At 47.4% G+C, this 25719-nt stretch overlaps 1 protein-coding gene across 1 annotated transcript in view; it reads right to left on the bottom strand.

Annotated features, from left to right (window-relative positions):
* LOC134968778 (5-hydroxytryptamine receptor 3A-like) overlaps positions 1-25719 on the bottom strand; it is a 44840-nt gene that overhangs the window by 10385 nt on the left and 8736 nt on the right. The window contains exons 2-3 of the mRNA XM_063944263.1: positions 5866-5975; positions 2649-2821 (exon numbers count right to left, since the gene is read on the bottom strand). Coding sequence (XP_063800333.1) covers positions 2649-2821; positions 5866-5975 — 283 coding nt within the window. The remainder of the gene's footprint in view (positions 1-2648; positions 2822-5865; positions 5976-25719) is intronic.

Genomic DNA, 25719 nt, shown 5'->3' with positions numbered 1-25719 from the left:
TGGCCAACAGGGTAGTGGACCGTCCGGGGGCGTGGCATCAGGATCGTGGCTCCGCCCCCCGCTATGCAGTGCCGAGAAAATACTTGCTGTATAGCGAGGGGCACGGCTATGATGACGCGATTCAGCGCGAATTGCGTCATCGGACCCCCTCGGACCGCCCACTTGTTCCCTGCTGCGGGCGGCCGAGGAGGGTAGTGGAGGGGCAGCACGGAAAGCGGGAGGCTTGCCCACCTTTTCGGGGGGCCGGGAGGGCCATCCGATTTTCGGGAGCCTCCCGGCCATTCCGGGAGGGTAGGCAAGTATGATACACCCTGACACCTCAAAATCATTTGTAAAATGTAAAACCAAAAGTGGAACGCTTATTAAAAAAATATATAGATGAGTAGCGGATTTTTTTTTTTTTTTTTTTCATTTTCATCTTATTCGCATTGCAGATGCAGCAAAACAGCGGCAGTGTACTACAGAGGATGGGCTGCGGTATCAACCACACAGTAATTGGTTTTACACATATACAGATGAAGTACAGGGGAACTTGGGGGTAATTCAGACTGCATCGCTGCAGCGGTAGTGATCATAGTCTGAATGACTTTGTAGAGTGCGTGTGCGCACCCCGGGAGCCCAGTTAGATGCGTTCAGCATCTCACTGGCTGCGATTGACAGGCAGAGGCAGTAGCGGGGTGGGTGGGGGCATGCTAATGGCGTTACAATGTGGTTGGGGGGGTACGGACAACGGACCGTTGCGGGGGAAGGGGGCGGACCACGGCGGCTGCGTGACGTCACACGCAGCCACTGTGAACGGGAACACACCTCACCCAAATCTAACTCTCTCTGCACATGTTACATCTGCCCCACCTGCAGTGCACATGGTTTTGCCCAACTGCTAACAAATTTGCTGCTGCGATCAGGTCTGAATTAGGCCCCTTACTGTCTCGTCTTCAGGATACTTATATAATTATATTATTATTATTATTATTATTATTATCATCATCAATAATAATAATCTTTATATAGCGTCAAAAGGAATCCACAGCAAAACAAGAAAAAAGTGACAGTTTGAGACAAGATAGGACAAGTACAGGGGATCAGTATTTAATCCTGGCACACCTAATCCCCCACACACACACACACACTACCTAAACCTCCCCACCCCTCCCCCCCCTGCAGCCTAACCCTCCGAGGGGGGTGCCTAACCCTAACTCCCCTTCCCTGCAGAGTAACCCAAACCCCCCAGAGCGCAGCCTAAACCTAAACACTCCTCCCCTTCCCAGCGGCTTTCCTGTCCTGCACCGTGCCTTCTCTTCGGTGCCACCATTCTGCATGCCGGTGTCAGTATTCTGACTGCCGGGGTCCTGACTGCTTCCCATACAGGGTACATAAACATAGCTGCGCCAGCAGACGACACTGAAATAAGTATCAGGGCAGCAGGAAACTTGGGAATTTGGTGCTGTGGCAGAGAGTATGGAGTAAAAGATGGATTAAGTAAGGGAAGGAAAAGACACATGAGCAATGAGCATACATCCCAACATGACTCTTCTAATGACACAATGCTCTGCTTCTGGACTTTTCTCCTAATGTATAATTGCCGGCACCTGTGTTGAACAGCTTAATGGATAAGAAAGGTGTTTCAGCACTGGAGATGGCAAAGATACATTAAGAGGGAAGTCCAGGAGCAGAGCAATTGTGTCCCTCCTGGAGAGGATCATGGCCCTCATTCCGAGTTGTTAGCTCGTTATTTTTCTTCGCATTGGAGCGATTAGTCGCAAACTGCGCATGCGCAATGTTCGCAGTGTGCCTGCGCCAAGTAAATTTGCACAAAAGTTTGGTATTTTACTCACGGCCTAACAAAGTTTTTTCATCGTTCTGCTGATCGTAGTGTGATTGACAGGAAGTGGGTGTTTCTGGGCGGAAACTGGCCGTTTTATGGGAGTGTGCGGAAAAACGCAGGCGTTGCAGGGAAAAACGCGGGAGTGTCTGGAAAAACGGAGGAGTGTCTGGACGAACGCTGGGCGTGTTTGTGACATCAAACCAGGAACGAAAAGGACTGAACTGATCGCAGTGTAGGAGTAAGTCTCGAGCTACTCAGAAACTGCTAAGAAATTTCTATTCGCAATTCTGCTAATATTTCGTTCGCAATTCTGCAAAGCTAAGATTCACTCCCAGTAGGCGGCGTCCTAGCGTGTGCAATGCTGCTAAAAGCAGCTAACGAGCGAACAACTCGGAATGAGGGCCCATGTTGGGAGGTATGCATGAGGGAAGAGGACCCTGTTGGTGAGAGCTTACATTCTAAAGGGAAGGGGCAGATAGACAGGGGTGACACAAATGAAGTCGGCAGTGAGCATGGAACAGAGGGTCAGGATGAGATATGGCTGGGTTTGGTGAAGAAGTGGGACCTTAAGAGCCCGTTTAAAGTTTTAAAGAGGTGGAGAGTCTGATAGGGAGAGGTAGAGAATTCCAGAGATAGGGAGCAGCACGTGAGAAATCTTGGAGGTAGGAGTGGGAGGAGGTAATCCGTAAGCAGGAGAGACAGCGTGCATTAGCAGTGAAGAGGACGGGTGGGAATGTAAAGAGATAAGGTCAGAGTGTGAGAAGCTTGAATTGGATTCTGAAAGGGAAGGGGAGCCAGTGAAGGTCCTGCAAGGTACACTTACCTGAGTAAACATATGAACCAAAGGTTAGTCTGCAGGTCTGGATGTCAAAGGGGAACTTAAACAAGTTCAAATTACATGTACTGACAACTCGTAGTGGCATAGAGCTGATAGTTTCTCCTTCCTTGTTCAGGTAGTAATAAGAAATAACTGGAGAACTATTGTCACTTTCAACCCTGTAATGTAAAGATGTTTATGTGTTATAGGACCCATGATAGTTGTAATTATAATGTGTGCTGTAGATCCACAGTGAGGTTATACAGGTTGAGTATCCCATATCCAAAATGCTTGGATATCAGATTTTTCTGTATTTTGGAATAATTGCATACCATAATGAGAGATCATGGCGATGGGACCCAAGACTAAGCACAGAATGTATTTATGTTTCATATACACCTTATACACACAGCCTGAAGGCCATTTAATACAATATCTTTAATTACTTTGTGTATATTAAACAAAGTTTGTGTACATTGAGCCATCAGAAAACAAAGGTTTCATTATCTCAGTCTCACTCAAAAAATTCCGTATTTCGAAATATTTGGATATGGGATACTCACCTGTTTTGCAATATATTGGCATCCTCTTTGGAGAACTTGCAGTTAACTGAGCTGATCCATTCAATTAGCAGAGTGCTGGGAACTATTCGTAAATGTGTCCTAGCTAATTTAGCTGATTAACTCGCCTGAATATGTCTATCAGATGGAGGTGTGATCTTGTAGACCAATAGGAAAAAAATATATAAACAGGGCATTACACCATCCATACAGGGCAGCACAGATGGTGTAATGGATAGCATTACTGCCTCACAGCACTGAGGTCATGGGTTTGATTTCCACCATGGCCCTAACTGTGTGGAGTTTGTATATTCTCCCCGTGCTTGCGTGGGTTTCATCTGGGTACTCCGGTTTCCTCACACACTCCAAAAATATACTGGTAGGTTAATTGGCTCCCCTAAAAAATTTAACCTTAGTGTGTGTCCACAGGAGGACTAGATGGGCCAAGTGGTTCTTATCTGCCATCAAATTCAATGTTTCCTTGTGACTTTCTCCTAGGCTCCATAGACTGAGCAGTCATAAACTCCTTAATGGCTGATCATCCCACGGACCACATGCATCACAACTGAGTGGCATTTAAATTGGTCAACCCTGATGCCTTGGTGACAGCCTCGGGGTTTAATAAATGCCCAACTGATTGCCAGCATCCTGTCCTCATACTGACAAATAAGGCTTCTGCCCAGTAAGTTTTTAACATCATGTATTTGCCTGCTCTCCGCCCCTTCCTGATTACAACCAATCTCCTGATGTACAGTATAGGCCCGTACACACTGGCCAATATATCGTCCGTTCTATTGAACGGCCGATATATCGCGGGTCCTTCGGCCAGTGTGTACAGGCGATATGTCTGAACTCTGTCGATCACAGACATATCGCGCCGGCCCCGCAGCACAGCCGACAGCCAATATATCTACCGATATATTGGCGCATCACTTTGTGTGTACGGACGGTCGGCCGACCACCCGTACACATGCTGCGGCAGCCGGTGGTGATTGACAGCTGAACTGGGTGGGCGTGTACGTGACGTCAGTTCCCCGATGGATCGGGCAGCGTGTATGCCCGATCCGTCCATAGATATATCTGCCGATCAATTGATTGGCAGATATATCTGTCAGTGTGTACCCACCTTAAGGCTGGAACACAGCAGCCCTAGTGTGTGATCATTATGCTTCCACTCTCGTCTAGTTGTGCCTAGTTCCCTGACTCTGCTGTGGGACCTCAGGGACTTTGACCCTTACGCCGGGTACTAGGGCTGCCATCAAAAATTATGGGGCCCGGAACTGACAAAATAGACAGGCCCCCCCCCCCCAAAAAAAAAAAAAAGTTCTTCCGCACTGTTCCACCCCTATGTAATGTCATACATTGTGACGTTACATAAAGATGGAGTGTTGCGGACCTACAGGAACGGTTTACAGAGATCTGATACGCAGATAAGGATTGTTTTGAGAAGATCTCCTTGTACATAAGACTGCTGCTGATTCACAGACTGGTGCAGCTCTACCGGTATTGGCGGTAGGAGCCAGGGGTGGGCCTCCCTCTCTGTAAGGGCCCGGGACATCAGTCCCCACAGTCCCTCCCCCCCCCCTCCCCCCGATGGCTGCCCTGCCGGCTACACATCAAAACGATGTGTAACCTTGTGAGTGACGGGGACCCTGCACCGTGCAGTGCATACACACTTGCACGATGCATGGGATGACAACGCGATGTATGATGCAGCATGGTATTGTACACAATATCTTCCGGTTGGCCATGCAGCACGGCCGACCAAAAGATATTGCATGCGACCGCGGGAGTGTGCAATCACGGATACACTCTGAACTATACGGACCATGGGGGTCATTCCGAGTTGTTCGCTCGCTAGCAGCATTGCACACGCTAGGCCGCCGCCCTCTGGGAGTGTATCTTAGCTTAGCAGAATTGCGAACGAAAGATTAGCAGAATTGCGAATAGAAAATTCTTAGCAGTTTCTGAGTAGCTCCAGACCTACTCACAGATTGCGATCAGCTCAGCCCGTTTCGTTCCTGGTTTGACGTCACAAACACGCCCTGCGTTCGGCCAGCCACTCCCCCGTTTCTCCAGACACTCCCGCGTTTTATCCTGGCACGCCTGCGTTTTTCCGCACACTCCCAGAAAATGGTCAGTTTCCGCCCAGAAACACCCACTTCCTGTCAATCACACTCCAATCACTTCAACGATGAAAATTCTTCGTTCGGACGTGAGTAAATCTACTAAGCTTTGAGCTAAAATACTTAGCGCATGCGCACTGCGTACCATGCGCATGCGCATTTTCGCCTTAATCGCTCCGTTGCGAAAATCGGCAACGAGCGAACAACTCGGAATGACCCCCCATATGTCGTTCTGATGTGGCCAGAAACGGCATATCGGTCCGAAATCGTTCTAGTGTGTACACATCCTTAGATTCCTCCGGCTTATACTTCGGCTCTGTTGATCCCTGTCTTTGTTCCCGACCTCGTCACTGGTTTATCCCTTGGCTACGGGAAATTTTTTATCAATACGTTTTCCTTCAGAAGGAAAAAGCATCTTATGGGCTGAGGAGCTCACAACTAAAATAACCAGTTAAACCAGATATTCACAATTATTACTCTCACTAAAATAAAGACACAACACTTGACTGGCGGTAAAAGGGTCATTCATTTACTTACATTTCATAGATGTAGACAACTGGCTGCCAAAAGTAATCGCTAGGAATGTACAGGCTCTTAATTCCACAGAAGTCATCTGGATCCCAGGTTGCAAAATCATTTTGCCAAATCTGGAGTACGGAAAACCAGAGTTGATTAAAATATCATCTAATAAATCATTTTGGTTTTGAAGTTAATTGATCGCATAAAATAGTTAAGAACTGAAATTTAAGCAGCAGCCAGACTGTTGTATGTATTTCCCGCAGAGATCATTGTACTGGCCACAGGGTGCAGAGACAATGTAGAGTTCACTCTATCAGGATTTTCACCCCCTTCTCTCTGCGTGGTGCAGCTATCTATCGCCCTCCTGGGCAACCTAAACAACAATTTCTAGAAGATTTTTCTGCCTGGCACCCACACTTCTTATCCTCTGACGTCTCCACCATCATTATGGGCGATTTTAATATAGCTCTTGATAGTCCACAATCTCTTCATGCATCCAAACTCCTCTCTCTAACCTCCTCTCTTGGCCTAACCCAATGGTCCGACTCCTCTACTCACCAGGAGGGCCACTGCCTTGATCTTGTGTTCACCAGGCTCTGCTCAGTTTCCGAATTCACTAACACTCCTTTCCCTCTCTCTGATCACAACCTGATCACCTTCACAATCTCTTCTATTACTTTAAATTCTAGGACACTAAAACCAAGCAAGCCTCCTCTAACACGCAGAAATACTAACAATATAAATTTTCAACAACTTTCCACTTCTCTGCAACAACGTCTCTCACCAATCTCTACATTCACCACACCTGACACTGCTGTATCCCACCTGCACCAGACCCTAGAGTGTGCCCTTGATGAAGTTGCTCCAGCTACCCATCACACTCCACGTAGGCTTAGATGCCAACCATGGCACTCTAAATCAACAAGACACCTACAAAAACTGTCACGTAAAGTAGAACGTCAGTGGCGGAAATCTCAGAATCCAAGTGACTTTCTCACATATAAGACTACCTACCACTCCTATCGTCCGGCCCTGGACACTGCCAAACAAACATATTTCCAATCTCTCATCTCTTATCATGCCACCAACCCCAAGCGACTTTTTAATACATTTAAATCACTTCTTTACCCTCCCTCACCTCCCCCACTAGCTACTATCACTGCACAAGAACTTGCTTCCTACTTCAAGGATAAGATTGATAAAATCCGAGATGAAATGGTATGCTCTAACTCAGCCAGTGACCTGCTCAATTCCCTATCTGAACCCTCTGGCACTTTCTCTTCATTTGATCCCACAAGTGAAGATGAAGTATCAACACTCTTTTCATCCTCCTACTCCACTACCTCTCCTCTTGATCCTATACCCTCACAGGTCGGTAAAAGTTTGTCTCCTGTGCTTATCTCAAGCTTAACTAAAATCTGTAATCTCTCTCTCTCTACTGGCATCTTTCCATCTCTGTTTAAACATGCAGTGATTACTCCCATTCTAAAAAAAACACAACTCTGACCCAAACACACTCTCTAACTACCGTCCCATTTCTCAGCTACCCAGTCCCTCCAAGCTACTTGAGAGACTTGCCTACACTCGCCTTACACACTTTCTTAACTCCCACAACTTGTTGGACCCCCTTAAGTCAGGCTTTCGTGCCCAACACTCCACAGAGACGGCACTGACCAAAGTAGTGAATGATCTAGTCACTGCTTGATCAAAAGGCCATTACACACTGCTTATTCTTCTAGATCTCTCTGCTGCTTTTGACACTGTTGACCACTCTCTTCTCATACAAACACTACAGTCCCTAGGTCTTCAAGACACAGCCCTTACTTGGTTCTCATCCTACCTATCTAATCGATCTTTCAGTGTCCACTTCTCTGATTCTACCTCTTCTTCTCTACCTCTATCAGTTGGAGTACCGCAAGGCTAAGTCTTGGGTCCTCTGCTTTTCTCAATCTATACCTCCTCTCTTGGTAAACTAATCAGCTCCTTCAGATTTCAGTATCTGCACAAGATCTGCGTCTCTCATCCACATGTATTACCTGTTCCCACTCAAAATTACAGGACTTTACCCGGGCTTCACCCACTCTGTAGAATGCACTCCCACGCACAATAAGACTCTCCACTAGTCTCCAAACCTTTAAACGTTCCCTGAAAATTCATCTCTTCAGACAAGCCTACCAAATTCCTGACCCACACACATAACCTTCAATGCTTCCCTATCCAGTTACATCCCCTCTGTACAGTCCACATAACCTCACATTTTGTCTTCCAACATTGCTGGGTGATCATATCATACAACCCACTAAGAACCTAGCAATCTGGGGAACCATTATGTAACAGGTAGCATCTATCCTTGTGTATCAATGCCTATTTCCCTATAGATTGTAAACTTGCGAGCAGGGCCTTCCTACCTCTGTCTGTCTTTGCCCAGTTTTGTTCTATAACTGTTCTAATTGTAAAGTGCAACGGAATATGCTGCGCTATATAAGAAACTGCTAATAAATAAATAATAAGATTTTACTTACCGATAAATCTATTTCTCGGAGTCCGTAGTGGATGCTGGGGTTCCTGAAAGGACCATGGGGAATAGCGGCTCCGCAGGAGACAGGGCACAAAAAGTAAAGCTTTTTCCGATCAGGTGGTGTGCACTGGCTCCTCCCCCTATGACCCTCCTCCAGACTCCAGTTAGGTACTGTGCCCGGACGAGCGTACACAATAAGGGAGGATTTTGAATCCCGGGTAAGACTCATACCAGCCACACCAATCACACCGTACAACTTGTGATCTAAACCCAGTTAACAGTATGATAACAGCGGAGCCTCTGAAAGATGGCTTCCTTCAACAATAACCCGAATTAGTTAACAATAACTATGTACAATTTATGCAGATAATCCGCACTTGGGATGGGCGCCCAGCATCCACTACGGACTCCGAGAAATAGATTTATCGGTAAGTAAAATCTTATTTTCTCTATCGTCCTAGTGGATGCTGGGGTTCCTGAAAGGACCATGGGGATTATACCAAAGCTCCCAAACGGGCGGGAGAGTGCGGATGACTCTGCAGCACCGAATGAGAGAACTCCAGGTCCTCCTTAGCCAGAGTATCAAATTTGTAAAATTTTACAAACGTGTTCTCCCCTGACCACGTAGCTGCTCGGCAAAGTTGTAATGCCGAGACCCCTCGGGCAGCCGCCCAAGATGAGCCCACCTTCCTTGTGGAGTGGGCCTTTACAGATTTAGGCTGTGGCAGGCCTGCCACAGAATGTGCAAGTTGGATTGTGCTACAGATCCAACGAGCAATCGTCTGCTTAGACGCAGGAGCACCCATCTTGTTGGGTGCATACAATATAAACAACGAGTCAGATTTTCTGACTCCAGCTGTCCTTGCAATATATATTTTTAATGCTCTGACAACGTCCAGTAACTTGGAGTCCTCCAAGTCACTTGTAGCCGCAGGCACTACAATAGGCTGGTTCAGATGAAATGCTGACACCACCTTAGGGAAAAATGCGGACGAGTCCGCAGTTCTGCCCTGTCCGAATGGAAAATCAGATATGGGCTTTTGTAAGATAAAGCTGCCAATTCTGACACTCTCCTGGCAGAAGCCAGGGCTAGAAGCATGGTCACTTTCCATGTGAGATATTTCAAATCCACCTTTTTTAGTGGTTCAAACCAATGAGATTTTAGGAAGTCCAAAACCACATTGAGATCCCACGGTGCCACTGGAGGCACCACAGGAGGCTGTATATGCAGCACTCCCTTAACAAAGGTCTGGACTTCAGGGACTGAAGCCAATTCTTTTTGAAAGAAAATCGACAGGGCCGAAATTTGAACCTTAATAGATCCCAATTTGAGACCCATTGACAATCCTGATTGCAGGAAATGTAGGAATCGACCTAGTTGAAATTCCTCCGTCGGAGCACTCCGATCTTCGCACCACGCAACATATTTTCGCCAAATTCGGTGATAATGTTGCACGGTTACTTCCTTCCTTGCTTTAATCAAAGTAGGAATGACTTCTTCCGGCATGCCTTTTTCCTTTAGGATCCGGCGTTCAACCGCCATGCCGTCAAACGCAGCCGCGGTAAGTCTTGAAACAGACAGGGACCCTGCTGAAGCAAGTCCCTCCTTAGAGGTAGAGGCCACGGATCTTCCGTGATCATCTCTTGAAGTTCCGGGTACCAAGTCCTTCTTGGCCAATCCGGAACCACTAGTATCGTTCTTACGCCTCTTTGCCGTATAATTCTCAATACTTTTGGTATGAGAGGCAGAGGAGGAAACACATACACCGACTGGTACACCCAAGGCGTTACCAGCGCGTCCACAGCTATTGCCTGCGGATCTCTTGACCTGGCGCAATACCTGTCCAGTTTTTTGTTGAGGCGAGACGCCATCATGTCCACCATTGGTCTTTCCCAACGGGTTACCAGCATGTGGAAAACTTCTGGATGAAGTCCCCACTCTCCCGGGTGAAGATCGTGTCTGCTGAGGAAGTCTGCTTCCCAGTTGTCCACTCCCGGGATGAACACTGCTGACAGTGCTATCACATGATTCTCTGCCCAGCGAAGAATCCTTGCAGCTTCTGCCATTGCACTCCTGCTTCTTGTGCCGCCCTGTCTGTTCACATGGGCGACTGCCGTGATGTTGTCCGACTGGATCAACACCGGTTTTCCCTGAAGCAGAGGTTCTGCCTGGCTTAGAGCATTGTATATTGCTCTTAGTTCCAGAATGTTTATGTGAAGAGACGTTTCCAGGCTCGTCCATACTCCCTGGAAGTTTCTTCCTTGTGTGACTGCTCCCCAGCCTCTCAGGCTGGCGTCCGTGGTCACCAGGATCCAATCCTGTATGCCGAATCTGCGGCCCTCCAATAGATGAGCACTCTGCAACCACCACAGAAGAGACACCCTTGTCCTTGGAGACAGGATTATCCGCAGGTGCATCTGAAGATGCGACCCTGACCATTTGTTCAACAGATCCCTTTGGAAAATTCTTGCGTGGAATCTGCCGAATGGAATTGCTTCGTAAGAAGCCACCATTTTTCCCAGGACTCTTGTGCATTGATGTACAGACACCTTTCCTGGTTTTAGGAGGTTCCTGACAAGCTCGGATAACTCCTTGGCTTTTTCCTCCGGGAGAAAAACCTTTTTCTGAACCGTGTCCAGAATCATCCCTAGGAACAGCAGACGAGTTGTCGGCATTAACTGGGATTTTGGAATATTCAGAATCCACCCGTGCTGTTTTAGCACTTCTTGAGACAGTGCTAATCCCATCTCTAGCTGTTCTCTGGACCTCGCCCTTATTAGGAGATCGTCCAAGTATGGGATAATTAATACGCCTTTTCTTCGAAGAAGAATCATCATCTCGGCCATTACCTTTGTAAAGATCCGAGGTGCCGTGGACAATCCGAACGGCAGCGTCTGAAACTGATAGTGACAGTTTTGTACAACGAACCTGAGGTACCCCTGGTGTGAGGGGTAAATTGGAACGTGGAGATACGCATCCTTGATGTCCAAGGATACCATAAAGTCCCCCTCTTCCAGGTTCGCTATCACTGCTCTGAGTGACTCCATTTTGAACTTGAACTTCTTTATGTACAGGTTCAAGGACTTCAGATTTAGAATAGGCCTTACCGAGCCATCCGGCTTCGGTACCACAAAAAGAGTGGAATAATACCCCTTCCCTTGTTGCAGAAGAGGTACCTTGACTATCACCTGCTGAGAGTACAGCTTGTGAATGGCTTCCAAAACCGTCTCCCTTTCGGAGGGGGACGTTGGTAAAGCAGACTTCAGGAAACGGCGAGGTGGATCTGTCTCTAATTCCAACCTGTATCCCTGAGATATTATCTGCAGGATCCAGGGATCTACTTGCGAGTGAGCCCACTGCGCGCTGTAATTTTTGAGACGACCCCCCACCGTCCCCGAGTCCGCTTGAGAAGCCCCAGCGTCATGCTGAGGCTTTTGTAGAAGCCGGGGAGGGCTTCTGATCCTGGGAAGGAGCTGCGTGTTGCTGTCTCTTCCCTCGACCTTTGCCTCGTGGCAGATATGAATAGCCCTTTGCTCTCTTATTTTTAAAGGAACGAAAGGGCTGCGGTTGAAAAGTCGGTGCCTTTTTCTGTTGGGGAGTGACTTGAGGTAGAAAGGTGGATTTCCCGGCTGTAGCCGTGGCCACCAAATCTGATAGACCGACTCCAAATAACTCCTCCCCTTTATACGGCAAAACTTCCATATGCCGTTTTGAATCCGCATCGCCTGTCCACTGTCGCGTCCATAAAGCTCTTCTGGCCGAAATGGACATAGCACTTACCCGTGATGCCAGTGTGCATATATCCCTCTGTGCATCACGCATATAAAGAAATGCATCCTTTATTTGTTCTAACGACAGTAAAATATTGTCCCTGTCCAGGGTATCAATATTTTCAATCAGGGATTCTGACCAAACTACCCCCGCACTGCCCATCCAGGCAGTCGCTACAGCTGGTCGTAGTATAACACCTGCATGTGTGTATATACTTTTTTGGATATTTTCCATCCTCCTATCTGATGGATCTTTAAGTGCGGCCGTCTCAGGAGAGGGTAACGCCACTTGTTTAGATAAGCGTGTTAGCGCCTTGTCCACCCTAGGAGGTGTTTCCCAGCGCTCCCTAACCTCTGGCGGGAAAGGGTATAATGCCAATAATTTCTTTGAAATTATCAGCTTTTTATCAGGGGCAACCCACGCTTCATTACACACGTCATTTAGTTCTTCTGATTCAGGAAAACTATAGGTAGTTTTTTCATACCCCACATAATACCCTGTTTAGTGGTACCTGTAGTATCAGCTAAATGTAACGCCTCCTTCATTGCCAAAATCATATAACGTGTGGCCCTACTGGAAAATACGGTTGATTCGTCACCGTGACCACTGGAGTCATCGCCTGTGTCTGGGTCTGTGTCGACCGACTGAGGCAAAGGGCGTTTCACAGCCCCTGACGGTGTTTGAGTCGCCTGGACAGGCACTAATTGATTGTCCGGCCGTCTCATGTCGTCAAACGACTGCTTTAGCGTGTTGACACTATCCCGTAGTTCCATAAATAAAGGCATCCATTCTGGTGTCGACTCCCTAGGGGGTGACATCCTCATATTTGGCAATTGCTCCGCCTCCACACCAATATCGTCCTCATACATGTCGACACACACGTACCGACACACAGCAGACACACAGGGAATGCTCCTAACGAAGACAGGACCCACTAGCCCTTTGGGGAGACAGAGGGAGAGTTTGCCAGCACACACCAAAAGCGCTATATATATATCAGGGATAGCCTTATAATAAGTGCTCCCTTATAGCTGCTTTGTTATATCAAAATATCGCCATAAATGTGCCCCCCCCTCTCTGTTTTACCCTGTTTCTGTAGTGCAGTGCAGGGGAGAGACTTGGGAGCCGTCCTGACCAGCGGAGCTGTGAGAGGAAATGGCGCCGTGTGCTGAGGAGATAGGCCCCGCCCCTTTTCCGGCGGGCTCGTCTCCCGCTATTTAGAAAAATTAGGCAGGGGTTAAATATCTCCATATAGCCTCTAGGGCTATATGTGAGGTATTTTTAGCCTTTATAGGTACTCATTTGCCTCCCAGGGCGCCCCCCTCCCAGCGCCCTGCACCCTCAGTGACTGCCGTGTGAAGTGTGCTGAGAGGAAAATGGCGCACAGCTGCAGTGCTGTGCGCTACCTTTAGAAGACTGCAGGAGTCTTCAGCCGCCGATTCTGGACCTCTTCTGATTTCAGCATCTGCAAGGGGGCCGGCGGCGTGGCTCCGGTGACCATCCAGGCTGTACCTGTGATCGTCCCTCTGGAGCTTGATGTCCAGTAGCCAAGAAACCAATCCATCCTGCACGCAGGTGAGTTGACTCCTTCTCCCCTCAGTCCCTCGCTGCAGTGATCCTGTTGCCAGCAGGAATCACTGTAAAATAAAAAACCTAGCTAAACTTTCTCTAAGCAGCTCTTTAGGAGAGCCACCTAGATTGCACCCTTCTCGGCCGGGCACAAAAATCTAACTGGAGTCTGGAGGAGGGTCATAGGGGGAGGAGCCAGTGCACACCACCTGATCGGAAAAAGCTTTACTTTTTGTGCCCTGTCTCCTGCGGAGCCGCTATTCCCCATGGTCCTTTCAGGAACCCCAGCATCCACTAGGACGATAGAGAAAAATAAATAATGCCGTCTCTCAGTGCTTAAAATGAGCTATGTGCATATTCATGATCACTTATGGGCCCGTTACACATGCAAAAACAAAGTTTTTTAGAGTTTATTTGCAGGAACCAACACCACCTTAGTTTCTGGGGTCCTCTCCTTCTTAAAGGAAGGAGGTATGGGCTCTGCCGCCACCGTACTGTGTGCCCTGTGGTTGTTCACATGCGTGAACTCAGGTCACACGCATGTTATCCGGAACAGCAGGGGTAAGTAAATTTATACCCCTTTCACACCGCCAATGCCGGATCCCACACGGGAATTGGAAATGGGTCCTTCCCGGGTGGGATCTGGCATTGGACCCTACAGCAGGCTTCCCTGATCCGACAATATGCCGGGTGGGTTGCCATAGCGGCGGGGGGACGGAGCTGACATCTGGGGCTGCGCTGGGAGATGAGCTCATCTGCGACGCCTCTCCCCTATGTAGTAAATGGGTCCTGGGTCGCATCGACCCTGGAGTCCGTTTATGCTGCCACTGACCCGGTATTCAACACTGCTTTATTCCCGGGTTGAATTACCAGGTCAGGTGACCCAGGATTTCGGCTATGGCGCTTTCACACCGCACAGCGACCCGTGTCGACCCGGCAATATGATACCGGGTTATTTGTGTGGTGTGAAAGAGGTATAACACTGCTACTTTGGTAGCAGTGTAAGGGTATTGCGGGCACAGCTGCTTTTCAGAACAGTTTTTCCCTCACTGGAGCAATACTGAGTTACTCTGATAGTGAGGTAACCACCCGCCACAATCTGAATGATAATGAGGAGGAGGGGGATTGATGATGCACAGTAGTAGTCTGGGGGGGAAGGTGATATGATGATAAGGAATGATGATGATGAGGAGGAGGAATTATAATGAGGAGGAGGGGGATTGATGATGCACAGTAGTAGTCTGGGGGGGAAGGTGATATGATGATAAGGAATTATAATGAGGAGGGGGATTGATGATGCACAGTAGTAGTCTGGGGGGGAAGGTGATATGATGATAAGGAATGATGATGATGATGATGAGGAGGAATTATAATGAGGAGGGGGGGGATTGATGATGCACAGTAGTAGTCTGGGGGGGAAGGTGATATGATGATAAGGAATTATAATGAGGAGGGGGGGATTGATGATGCACAGTAATAGTCTGGGGGGGAAGGTGATATGATGATAAGGAATTATAATGAGGAGGAGGGGGATTGATGATGCACAGTAATAGTCTGGGGGGGAAGGTGATATGATGATAAGGAATTATAATGAGGAGGGGGATTGATGATGCACAGTAGTAGTCTGGGGGGGAAGGTGATATGATGATAAGGAATTATAATGAGGAGGGGGGGATTGATGATGCACAGTAATAGTCTGGGGGGGAAGGTGATATGATGATAAGGAATTATAATGAGGAGGGGGGGATTGATGATGCACAGTAATAGTCTGGGGGGAAGGTGATATGATGATAAGGAATGATGATGATGATGAGGAATTATAATGAGGAGGAATTATAATGAGGAGGGGTATTGATGATGCACAGCAGGCAGCACTGGGGGGAATAATGATGATAAGGAATGAGGTATTATCAATGCCGCATACACTTGGCCACGCCACTTTGGGTCTGGGAGCTGACAGTTATCCCGGCATTCCTGCTCACCGCTTTCTCCATCTCTGCCCACCAATGATGGTCACTCAGATATACGGGGCTACTTAATTATTTTGCTAATTGGTGGGACTCATTTTCCAACTATTATCTGTGGTCAGATGAGGAACCTATTTGCATGCTGCTTTCTGAAGTGTGTTCATGCAGATGTTTGACAATCTCTTTTTGTGGAATTGCAGCTGGTATAGGAATACAGATGTCAACAAATATATCAGGTTCTCTTCAAAGCCCTGGCTGCTTTCTCTGCCCGGCCATCCCTTTTATATTAGTTACGTGTTTTGGGAATTTCTCCTACAATAGTGGCTCTGGTTGCCTCAGTGACCCTAAGGCACTGTTGTCATAATGTTAATTATATAGATGCGTCATAGAATGAACCTTAGGGGGGTATTCAATTGTTTGAAAAGTCATTTGGGTTTCTGTTTTTTCCTATCTAATAGGAAAAAAACAGACACCCAACTGACTTTTCAAACATTGAATTCCCCCTTATTGTCTCCTTCCCTTTAAACTTCCGTGACATAATGACGCTGCAATGCTGCTCTCCATGAGATGAGACACTGCCTGGCCTGTCTGGTAGGGTAAGGTAACTGAACTGCTGGGCCGGGCAGTGGGGTACGTGGGGGAGGACCCACATATCATGTGTTGGGTATGTGACAATAGGATAGGGACAATGTGTTGTATCATGTGACAATAGGATAGCCAATAAGCCGCACTCATCCCAATGTCATAGTGGTAAAGGGGAGACCCTGTAATATATATATATGTGGTAAGGGTTGGGGCTGATATGCGGATGGTCAGGCTCCTGGAGGGCAGCATACTGACCAGAATGCCGACGGGGGTGAGTGCAATGGAGCCCATTGCAGGCTCCGTGGCTCACTGCGCTCGCCACAGGTTCTATTCCCACTCTATGGGTATCGTGCACACCCACGAGGGGGAATAGCCCCTGTTAGCCGGCATTCCTGCTGGCGGCATTGTCAGCGGTCGGGATTAGGGCGTCGGTCTCCTGACCGCCGGCATATGAACTGCTTCCCGCTTATAAGGACCTACATCTGCAAAGTCCACCCTATAGTTTATTATATAATGAAATATTTGAGAACTTACCAAATTCAACCATAAATATAAGACTACGGTTTGTTGGCTCATATCCTGCAAGAAACAAGATCTGATCATTACAGTGGAAACACAATGGAGCATACAGAAATGGGAATTTAGGGGGTCATTCTGACCCGATCGCATGCTGCAGTTTATCGGCCGGAGGCCGTCGGGCCGCTACGATCGCCTCTGCCTGATTGGCAGGGAGAGGCGATCGCTGGGCGGAGGAGGCGAAACGGCTGCGTTTGGCCGCCGTTTCGTGGGCGTGGTCCGGCCAACGCAGGCGTGGCCGGACCGAACGGGGGGCAGGCCGCAGCAGCTGCGTGACGTCACATGCAGCTGCTGCGGGCCAGGGAGCGATGAGTAGCTCCCGGCCAGCACGCTAAAGCTGCGCTGGTCGGGAGCTACTCTTAAAGTGCAAAGGCATCGCCGCTGTGCGACGCCTTTGCACTTCTGCGGGGGGGGGGGGGGGAGGGGGCGGCACTGACATGTGGGGCGGGATAGCCCTGATGGGCGTCCCCCCGCATGTCAGTGTGAATGATCGTAGCTGTGCTAAATTTAGCACAGCTACAATCATCTCGGAATAACCCCCTTGGTCTCCACTAAAAAAATATATAAAACTTCGTTTTCCTATGATTTGGAGAATTTGGGCCAAATGTAATAGAGTGAGAGTTTCAGAAAGTGAGAGATTTTGTGAGTTTTTTTTCAGGGTTTTTTTAAAGTGGCAATCATTTACACTGCAAAACCAGGTTGATCTTGCTGTGTAAATGATTGCCACTTTAAAAAAAAAACCTGCAAAACCTTACCAAATCTCTTACTTTTTGAAACTCTCACTCTATTACATATGACCCTTGATGTCATACAATTTACGTAATTTAGCATTTACTCTACAATGGAGCTTATTCTGAGTCGGAAGCAGCTGCGTCCGTGGTTGGATCTTTTGCCGCTGTAGCGTCTGTGACTTTATACTACCGCCACTACAAAGCCTTTTCCTGCATTAGCTGTATGTCCAAATTAGAGATAAGCGGGTTCGGTTTTACTCGGATTTACTCGGTTCTCAAAACGGCATCTTATTGGCTCACGGATGTCTCTTGATTTGGATAGCCAATAGGATGCCGTTTTGAGAACCCAGTAAATCCGAGTAAAACCCAAACCCTCTCATCTCTAGTCCAAATATGCAAGGACAGAAATGCCAACTTTGAGCGTGTCTAGACGCCGTCACTAGCCAGAGAATTTCTCATTTCTTCATAAGGTATTATCTTTTTTTATATTGATCAGATAAATAACTTAGCCCGTATCGCTTTAGAAGATAATAAGTTGGACGAACAAAAGCAGAGTGAAACACTATAGTAGATGAAGTAAGCATCCATCCAGGGCCACCACTAGGGGAGGGACTGCCGGGACTGGAGTCCCAGGCCTGGACAGAGAGGGGGCCCCGGGTGGCAGCGGTGTGGATTTTTACCTTTATGTCAGCTGCGAGTCAGTCGGAGCTTGAGGCCCATCAGCCAATCAGTCCCGGGCCCCGCAATTTCTGATGGCAGCCCTGTATCCGTCATATTGAAAATGTTCGTCTTCTCCCACAGGGTGACTACAAACTGCACTCATTATATGATTCTCATTAAATAAATGTACAATTGGTTCTTACCAGTCTTACAATAGTATATAATGTCAAATCCATGTACACTTTAGTGACATTCCTCCAGTCTATGGTAGGACGTTCATCTTGGGGTGGATTAGTAAGGCCCAATGACGTTAGTAGGTTCTTGAAACTACAGTCAGGTTCACAAACAACTTTACCTGTGCAAAATAAGAAGGTGCAGTGAGTAAGAGCAAGTACTGCTTCTAAAGTTTCTGTCTCAGTTTTGGTGGGGCAGACTCGATTTGAGGGCTCTGCCCCACTGTCTGGACTGGGACCGCATTGTCTCGATCTGACCGGCAGCACTGAATGGATCCTTCACATTCAGCCAAGGGTATAGGAATGGCCATTCACCATCGATGGTTTGACACCAATGGATGACGGTTTCACCATCGATGACAATAAGCTGATGATTCTCCACCATTGATGGCACTAATTCTGCAGTGTTTTGTTTTTTCACTTAACAGATGGCATGGTCCATAACTCTGCCCCCCCGGTGCCACGCTTAGCATTCCCCCTATTTTCCGATTGGCCCCCAACATGCCACTAAACCCTGCTTCCTCTTTACTGATTGGTTCACTGTGTTATGGTTGTCAGTGGGTTGCCCTACAATGGCATGTGCAGCAGTGAACAAATGATTGCGAGGAAGTGGAGGGGAAGCTACGCCCACTCCCGGGGTATGATCAAGTCCCCTCCATGACTCAGACACATCTTCACGAGGTTGTGATAAGCTCCGCTGTTCCGAACCAAGACTCACAATATGTTGCATGGTATGCAAAAATACAGAAGATAAAATGCGCAGTAAACTTTGATTGATATAGAATAAGCTGACACATGTCCCGCAAATGTGTCATGTTTGTACCATGTGTGAGGATATCAGGGTAGGGGTGCCTTCTCTTGGGGTAGATGGGCACCTCCAAAGAACACAGCAGCCAGGAAAACAGCACACCAATCCAGGGTTTTCCGCGCAATCTATCCGTGGCTAGTTTTATTGTGCAGTGCATAAAACAAAACATAAAAGTAAATCCTAGCCTGTCTGGGCACTAACTAAACATAACAGAGTCCCTCTCTCAGAGTGGTAGGACCTAATGCCCCTACCACAAACAGGCATATGCAAAGTACTTACAGTCAGTAAATCACAGTGTCTCATCACAGGCTTGCTGCCTGTTTCCCCAGGTAGTCAGACCCCCAGCCAAGCCCATACACAGCTGTATCAGCCTCTTACAGGTGCAGACACTAAATTATCCTGTTCTCAGGCTGAAGGCCTAAAGACCCGAACATGGCCTTGTGGATGGAGCCCTACCTTCTTTCTCACATCCACACCCCCATGACCCATTTCTGGCTTTTACTGAAAGCCCAAACTCCAATGAAGTCTGTTCAGCTAAACAGACATTTCCTGGGGGTTTAACATTTATAAGCCAGAAACCTGGGACAAACATATCTCCTGTTTATCACTTTACTAGTGCTTCTATCACTCCACTTAGTTTTGTTTTGTTTGTTTTTTGTACATACTTTAGGCTCTGTGTTCCATTTTGGAGTATTATAGTCCCATAATGAATATTTATTTACTATCTTGTGTCCTGGAGGCAGGGACAGAGCAGCAGAACAGGGGCCATATAGTGATGATTAATATCATTACCACTTGTACGTGTCCTCAATCTCCAGGCAAGTCTCTTCTGACGTAGATAAAAGTACTTGCGTACACAGGAGCTCAATTACTCAAAGGGGATGCCATAATCAGATGGAGCAACTGCACCTCCCACAAAGCTTGTCGAAGCGTCAGTGCTGCATCTAAAGATGCATCAATCGGTATTTCAGCATCTGACAGCTGGCGTCTCAGTCCTTGTACAGCCAAAGGCACGGCAGGAAGCAACTTTGTAGCCTCATTTGCATACAGTAGCAGACAGGAGACTGCCAAGAGGTGCAGCTGTGGCCGCGTCTGTTTCCACAGAATCAGCCCCAGTATCCGCAATCTTACCAGCAAAGTATTACATATTCCATTTGCGGAATTCATTTTTTACTACAGCGTTGATCAATTGGGAACTCCGAGCGGTATTGTGTAGCCGGAAATAAACTTTTGGAAAACAACTTTTTGCAATATTCCCTTAATAGATGCCAATGTCACCTTTCACCAAGAGCACCTGCTAAGGGCCCTCATTCCGAGATGATCGCTCGCTAGCTGTTTTTAGCAGCAGTGCACACGCTAGGCCGCCACCCTCTGGGAGTGTATTTTAGCTTAGCAGAAGTGCGAACGAAAGATTAGCAGAACTGCTCGTAAAAATTTTCATGCAGTTTCTGAGCAGCTCCAGACCTACTCCTACCTTGCGATCACTTCAGTCAGTTTAGTTCCTGCTTTGACGTCACAAACACGCCCTGCGTTCGGCAAGCCACTCCCCCGTTTCCCCAGGCACGCCTGCGTTTTTGCCTGTCACGCCTGCGTTTTTTAGCACACTCCCTGAAAACGGCTAGTTACCACCCAGAAACACCCACTTTCTGTCAATCACCGATCAACAGAGCGACAGAAAAGTGTCGCTCGCCCTTGTGTAAAACTGCATAGTTTTGTGTGAAAGTACTTCGCGAGTGCGTACTGCGACCCGTCCGCATGCGCAGAAGTGCCGCTTTTTCAACTAATCGCCGCTCTGCGAACGAAAGCAGCAAGCAATCAACTCGGAATGAGGGCCAATGTACTAACATGCTATAGGCCACTATTTTGGAATATTATCTTTATATTGCATAACACATTGCTACAAGCTCCAACACTGAAGTCTGTAAGTTGTTTATACTACAGGGTTCATTACAGAATACGTAGCTTAATGATACATTGGTTACTACTATACAGTGAATAGCTGATGCTGTGTTTGAGATGAGGAGTGCTAAATGGGTGTGCTATGTTAGGTAGATTAGACTTCGGTCGACATGTTGACTTAGAGTCCCTGTCGACCTCGAAAACATGTCGACCTACTTACTGTCGACCAATAGTGGTCGACCTAGACAGTGTCAACCTACTTACTGTTGACCTAAAGACCGGATCCCGTGCTAAATATAAAGTAACTCACCCATCATGGTGACTGTGAGCAGCAGAGAGAGGAGACGCACAGGCATGGTGACCAGAAGGACAGAGTTACTTTCGCTGCTGCTGATTCCATATGTGCAGCTGTGGGAGGGATTGTAACCCCAATGATGAAGGATTGGTTACAATGTAGAAATACTTGTTTAAATACCTGGTGATCAGTAATGACAGTTCTGTGACATGTCTAGCAGTTGTCCCCAGTGCTGCCTGCGTCTTTCTTTCTTTCTTTCTTTCTTTCTTTCTTTCTTTCTTTCTTTCTTTCTTTCTTTCTTTCTTTCTTTCTCTCTATCTCTCACACACGCTTTTCTCCTCTCTCTCTCTCCTACTGTCTTCAGCAAACCCCCTTTTTCTCCTCTCTCCCCCTCTTACTCCACATCTCTCCTTCCTCCTCCATTTCTCTTTCTCAATCTGACATACTTTCCTCTTTCCCTCTTTTTTTATTTCCTTCTTTCTTTCTCTCTGCTAGTCTGTCTCTCTCTTTCCTCATCAAACTCTTCACCCCTCCTTTGTCTTGCTCCCCCCCCCCCTTTCGCTCTCCTGCCCTTCTGTTTTTTGCGCTCTTCACTTCCCTTTTTTTTTTTTTACACATCAGTACCTCGTCCTCCGTGAGCCTGTCTTCAGTTCTTCCATTTGTCATCAATAGGTCAATTTACCTATACAATCAAAATTCCAACGGTCAAAATACCAACAAGGTCAAAATACCGACATTTAAAATGTCAACAGTCAAAAAGTCGACATGAGTTTTTCATGTTTTTTTCATTGAAACAGACTTGTTCATACTTTACCATTCCAGTGGACCTGGAGGGGGAATATAATAGTGTTCCGAGCGCAGCGAGGCACCGTGCCCGAAGCATGGCGAGTGCAGCGATCCATGCGAAGGGATGCGGTAGACTTATACGGTGTCCATGTCAACCTACACACCAAAAACAACAATGAATAAAAATTGTGTCGACTTTTTGACCTGTTGACATTGTAAATGTCGGTATTTTGACCTTGTCTGTATTTTAACCTTTTTGGTATTTTGACCGTCAGCCAATAGTTGTCGGTATTTTGACCATCGGGATTTTGATTGTAGGTATTTCATACTGAACCTATCATCGCACCTAACAGACATTGGGTGCGGTGTGCTGTGCACATCACTGGGTTGGCCTGTGTGCATTTGCACAATAGAGGTACGAGGTGCGACGTGATGGCATAATTGTTATCAGCACTTTATTTTATTATATAGATTATCAGTAGCATTACAGCATGGATTGTAAACCATTACAAATATGCCACCACTAGGGTGTGAGGCAAAAGTTTGTTTAAGAACTATGGGGCCGATTCAGAGCTGATCCCTGCTGTGCATTTTTGCACAGCAGGCGATCAGGTCTGAACTGCGCAAGCGTATGCACCGCAATGCGCAGACGCGACGGTCCGCAGCGACGGGGAGCGTCGGGCAGCGACGGGATGGTGCGAAAAATCCCATCACACTGGCGAATGCAAGGAGATTGACAGGAAGAGGGCATTTGTGGGTGGCACCGTTTTTGAGGAGTGTCCAGAAAAACGCAGGAGGGACCAGGCGTTTGGAGGGAGGGTTCCTGGCGTCAGCACCGGCCCCGATCATCGCAGCGGCTGAGTAAGTCCTGGGCTGAGCAGAGACTGCACAAACTTCTGTTTGTACAGCTCTCCTGCACATGTGATCGCACCCCTGCGATTTCCCCTCCCCCTGTGATCGCAGGGATGCAAAAAACGCACCCTAGCGATCAGGTCTGAATTAGCCCCTATGATCGTTAACAGTCGGAGGAAGAAAAGAGAAAAGCAAGGAGTAGGGAGAGGGAGAACTAGTTAAGGTGAGGAACTGGAAAGGGAGACAGAAATGGAAGCAGAAGGGTGGCCCCCAGATTCAGAGCCGACCCTAGGCATAGGTAAACTAGGCAACTATCTAGGGCATTTGGAATGCCCTATCAGCTTCTGCTGATTAAAATGATATGCGGCATGCCTATATTCTGTGTGTAGCATTTCGTATGCAGATACAGCCACAGTCGCACACAGTATATAGGCATTGTCAGAGAAATTTGGACCCCTTATATTTGGGACTGAATGCATATAGAGTTAAAGCTTGATGTATCAATATAATTCTGGGTGCAGGAATTATAGATTGCTACCACAGCATGCAGCATATCATTTTAATCAGCAGAAGCTGTGTGTGCAACCTAGCCACATAGTAATGCAAACAAGATGCATTTTCATCAAAAAAAAAGGCGCCTGACGTTAGCAGAGCTGCCAGCTGACTCACGCCAGGCATCTCCTGCTGCATGGTGTATAGAGGTAAGATGTATGAGGACACATCTGTATCCAAGCAGAGGCAGAGGTCACAGTGTTAGTGGCCGTGTGAGTGCTGTGTGTGGGTGGGTTGGTTGTGTAATAGTGTTCGGCATATGTGTAAGGGGCATTATGTGTGTCATGTGTATACATTAATAATGTGCAGCATATGTGTAAGGTACATTATGTGTATAAGGGCATTAATATAGGTTGGCATAATGTGTAAGGCGCATTATGTTTATTATGACATTAATAATGTATGTCATATGTGTAAGGGGCATTACTGTGTGGTATTATGTGTATAAATGTAATTTAATTTAATGGATTACTAATGTGTGGCATTATGTGTATAAGATGCTCCACTGTGTGGCGTAACATATAGAAACGGCACTACTGTGTGGTCTAGTGTGAATAAAGATCAATGGCCCTCATTCCGAGTTGATCGCTCGCTAGCTGCTTTTAGCAGCAGTGCACACGCTAGGCCGCCGCCCTCTGGGAGAGTATCTTAGCTTAGCAGAAGTGCGAACGATAGGATAGCAGAACTGCACAGGCAAAATGTCATGCCGTTTCTGAGTAGCTCCAGACCTACTCCTATCTTGCGATGACTGCAGTCTGTTTAGTTCCTGGTTTGACGTCACAAACACGCCCTGCGTTCGGCCAGCCACTCCCCCGTTTCTCCAGCCACTCCTGCGTTTTTGCTTGGCACGCCTGCGTTTTTTTAGCACACTCCCTGAAAACGCCAAGTTGCCGCCCAGAAACACCCACTTCCTGTCAATCATACTATGATCCCTCGAGCGACTGGAAAACGTCGCTCGAGCTTGGGTAAAACTACAAAGTTTTGTGTGAAAGTACTTAGCGCATGCGTGCTGCGTACAAAGCGCATGCGCATAAATGCCGTTTTTTCACCTAATCGCTGCGCTGCAAAAATCGCCAGCGAGCAAACAACTCGGAATGAGGGCCAATATGGTATGGTGTAATGTGAATAAGGAGCACTTCAGTGTGATGTAATGTGAATAAGGGGCACTACTGTGAGGAGTAACGTATATAAGGTAAAGTGGTACTACTGTGTGATGTAACGTGAATTAGGGACACTATCGCCTGATAAATTGTGAATAAAGTTGGGGCCGATTAAGGGTAGGGAGAGTCAAGGGGAGCAGAAAATACTGAGGGTCAGGAGAGATAGAGGTCTCGAAGAGGTGCGAGAGCAGGGTAATAAACTCCCGCCAATTTTTTTACATTTTCGGGCAGGACCACCAGATGTGCAAAAATAAGAATTTACTTACCGATAATTCTATTTCTCGTAGTCCGTAGTGGATGCTGGGGACTCCGTCAGGACCATGGGGATTAGCGGCTCCGCAGGAGACAGGGCACAAAAGTAAAAGCTTTAGGATCAGGTGGTGTGCACTGGCTCCTCCCCCCATGACCCTCCTCCAAGCCTCAGTTAGGATACTGTGCCCGGACGAGCGTACACAATAAGGAAGGATTTTGAATCCCGGGTAAGACTCATACCAGCCACACCAATCACACTGTACAACCTGTGATCTGAACCCAGTTAACAGCATGATAACAGCGGAGCCTCTGAAAAGATGGCTCACAACAATAATAACCCGATTTTTGTAACAATAACTATGTACAAGTATTGCAGACAATCCGCACTTGGGATGGGCGCCCAGCATCCACTACGGACTACGAGAAATAGAATTATCGGTAAGTAAATTCTTATTTTCTCTGACATCCTAAGTGGATGCTGGGGACTCCGTCAGGACCATGGGGATTATACCAAAGCTCCCAAACGGGCGGGAGAGTGCGGATGACTCTGCAGCACCGAACGAGAGAACTCCAGGTCCTCCTCAGTCAGGGTGTGCCCCTGACCAAGTAGCTGCTCGGCAAAGTTGTAAAGCCGAGACCCCTCGGGCAGCCGCCCAA

Source organism: Pseudophryne corroboree, chromosome 11 (assembly GCF_028390025.1).
Source record: "Pseudophryne corroboree isolate aPseCor3 chromosome 11, aPseCor3.hap2, whole genome shotgun sequence".
In the NCBI taxonomy this organism is placed as follows: domain Eukaryota; kingdom Metazoa; phylum Chordata; class Amphibia; order Anura; family Myobatrachidae; genus Pseudophryne; species Pseudophryne corroboree.
Note: the sequence above shows the minus strand (reverse complement) of the source record. Positions and strands in the feature narration are given on the sequence as shown.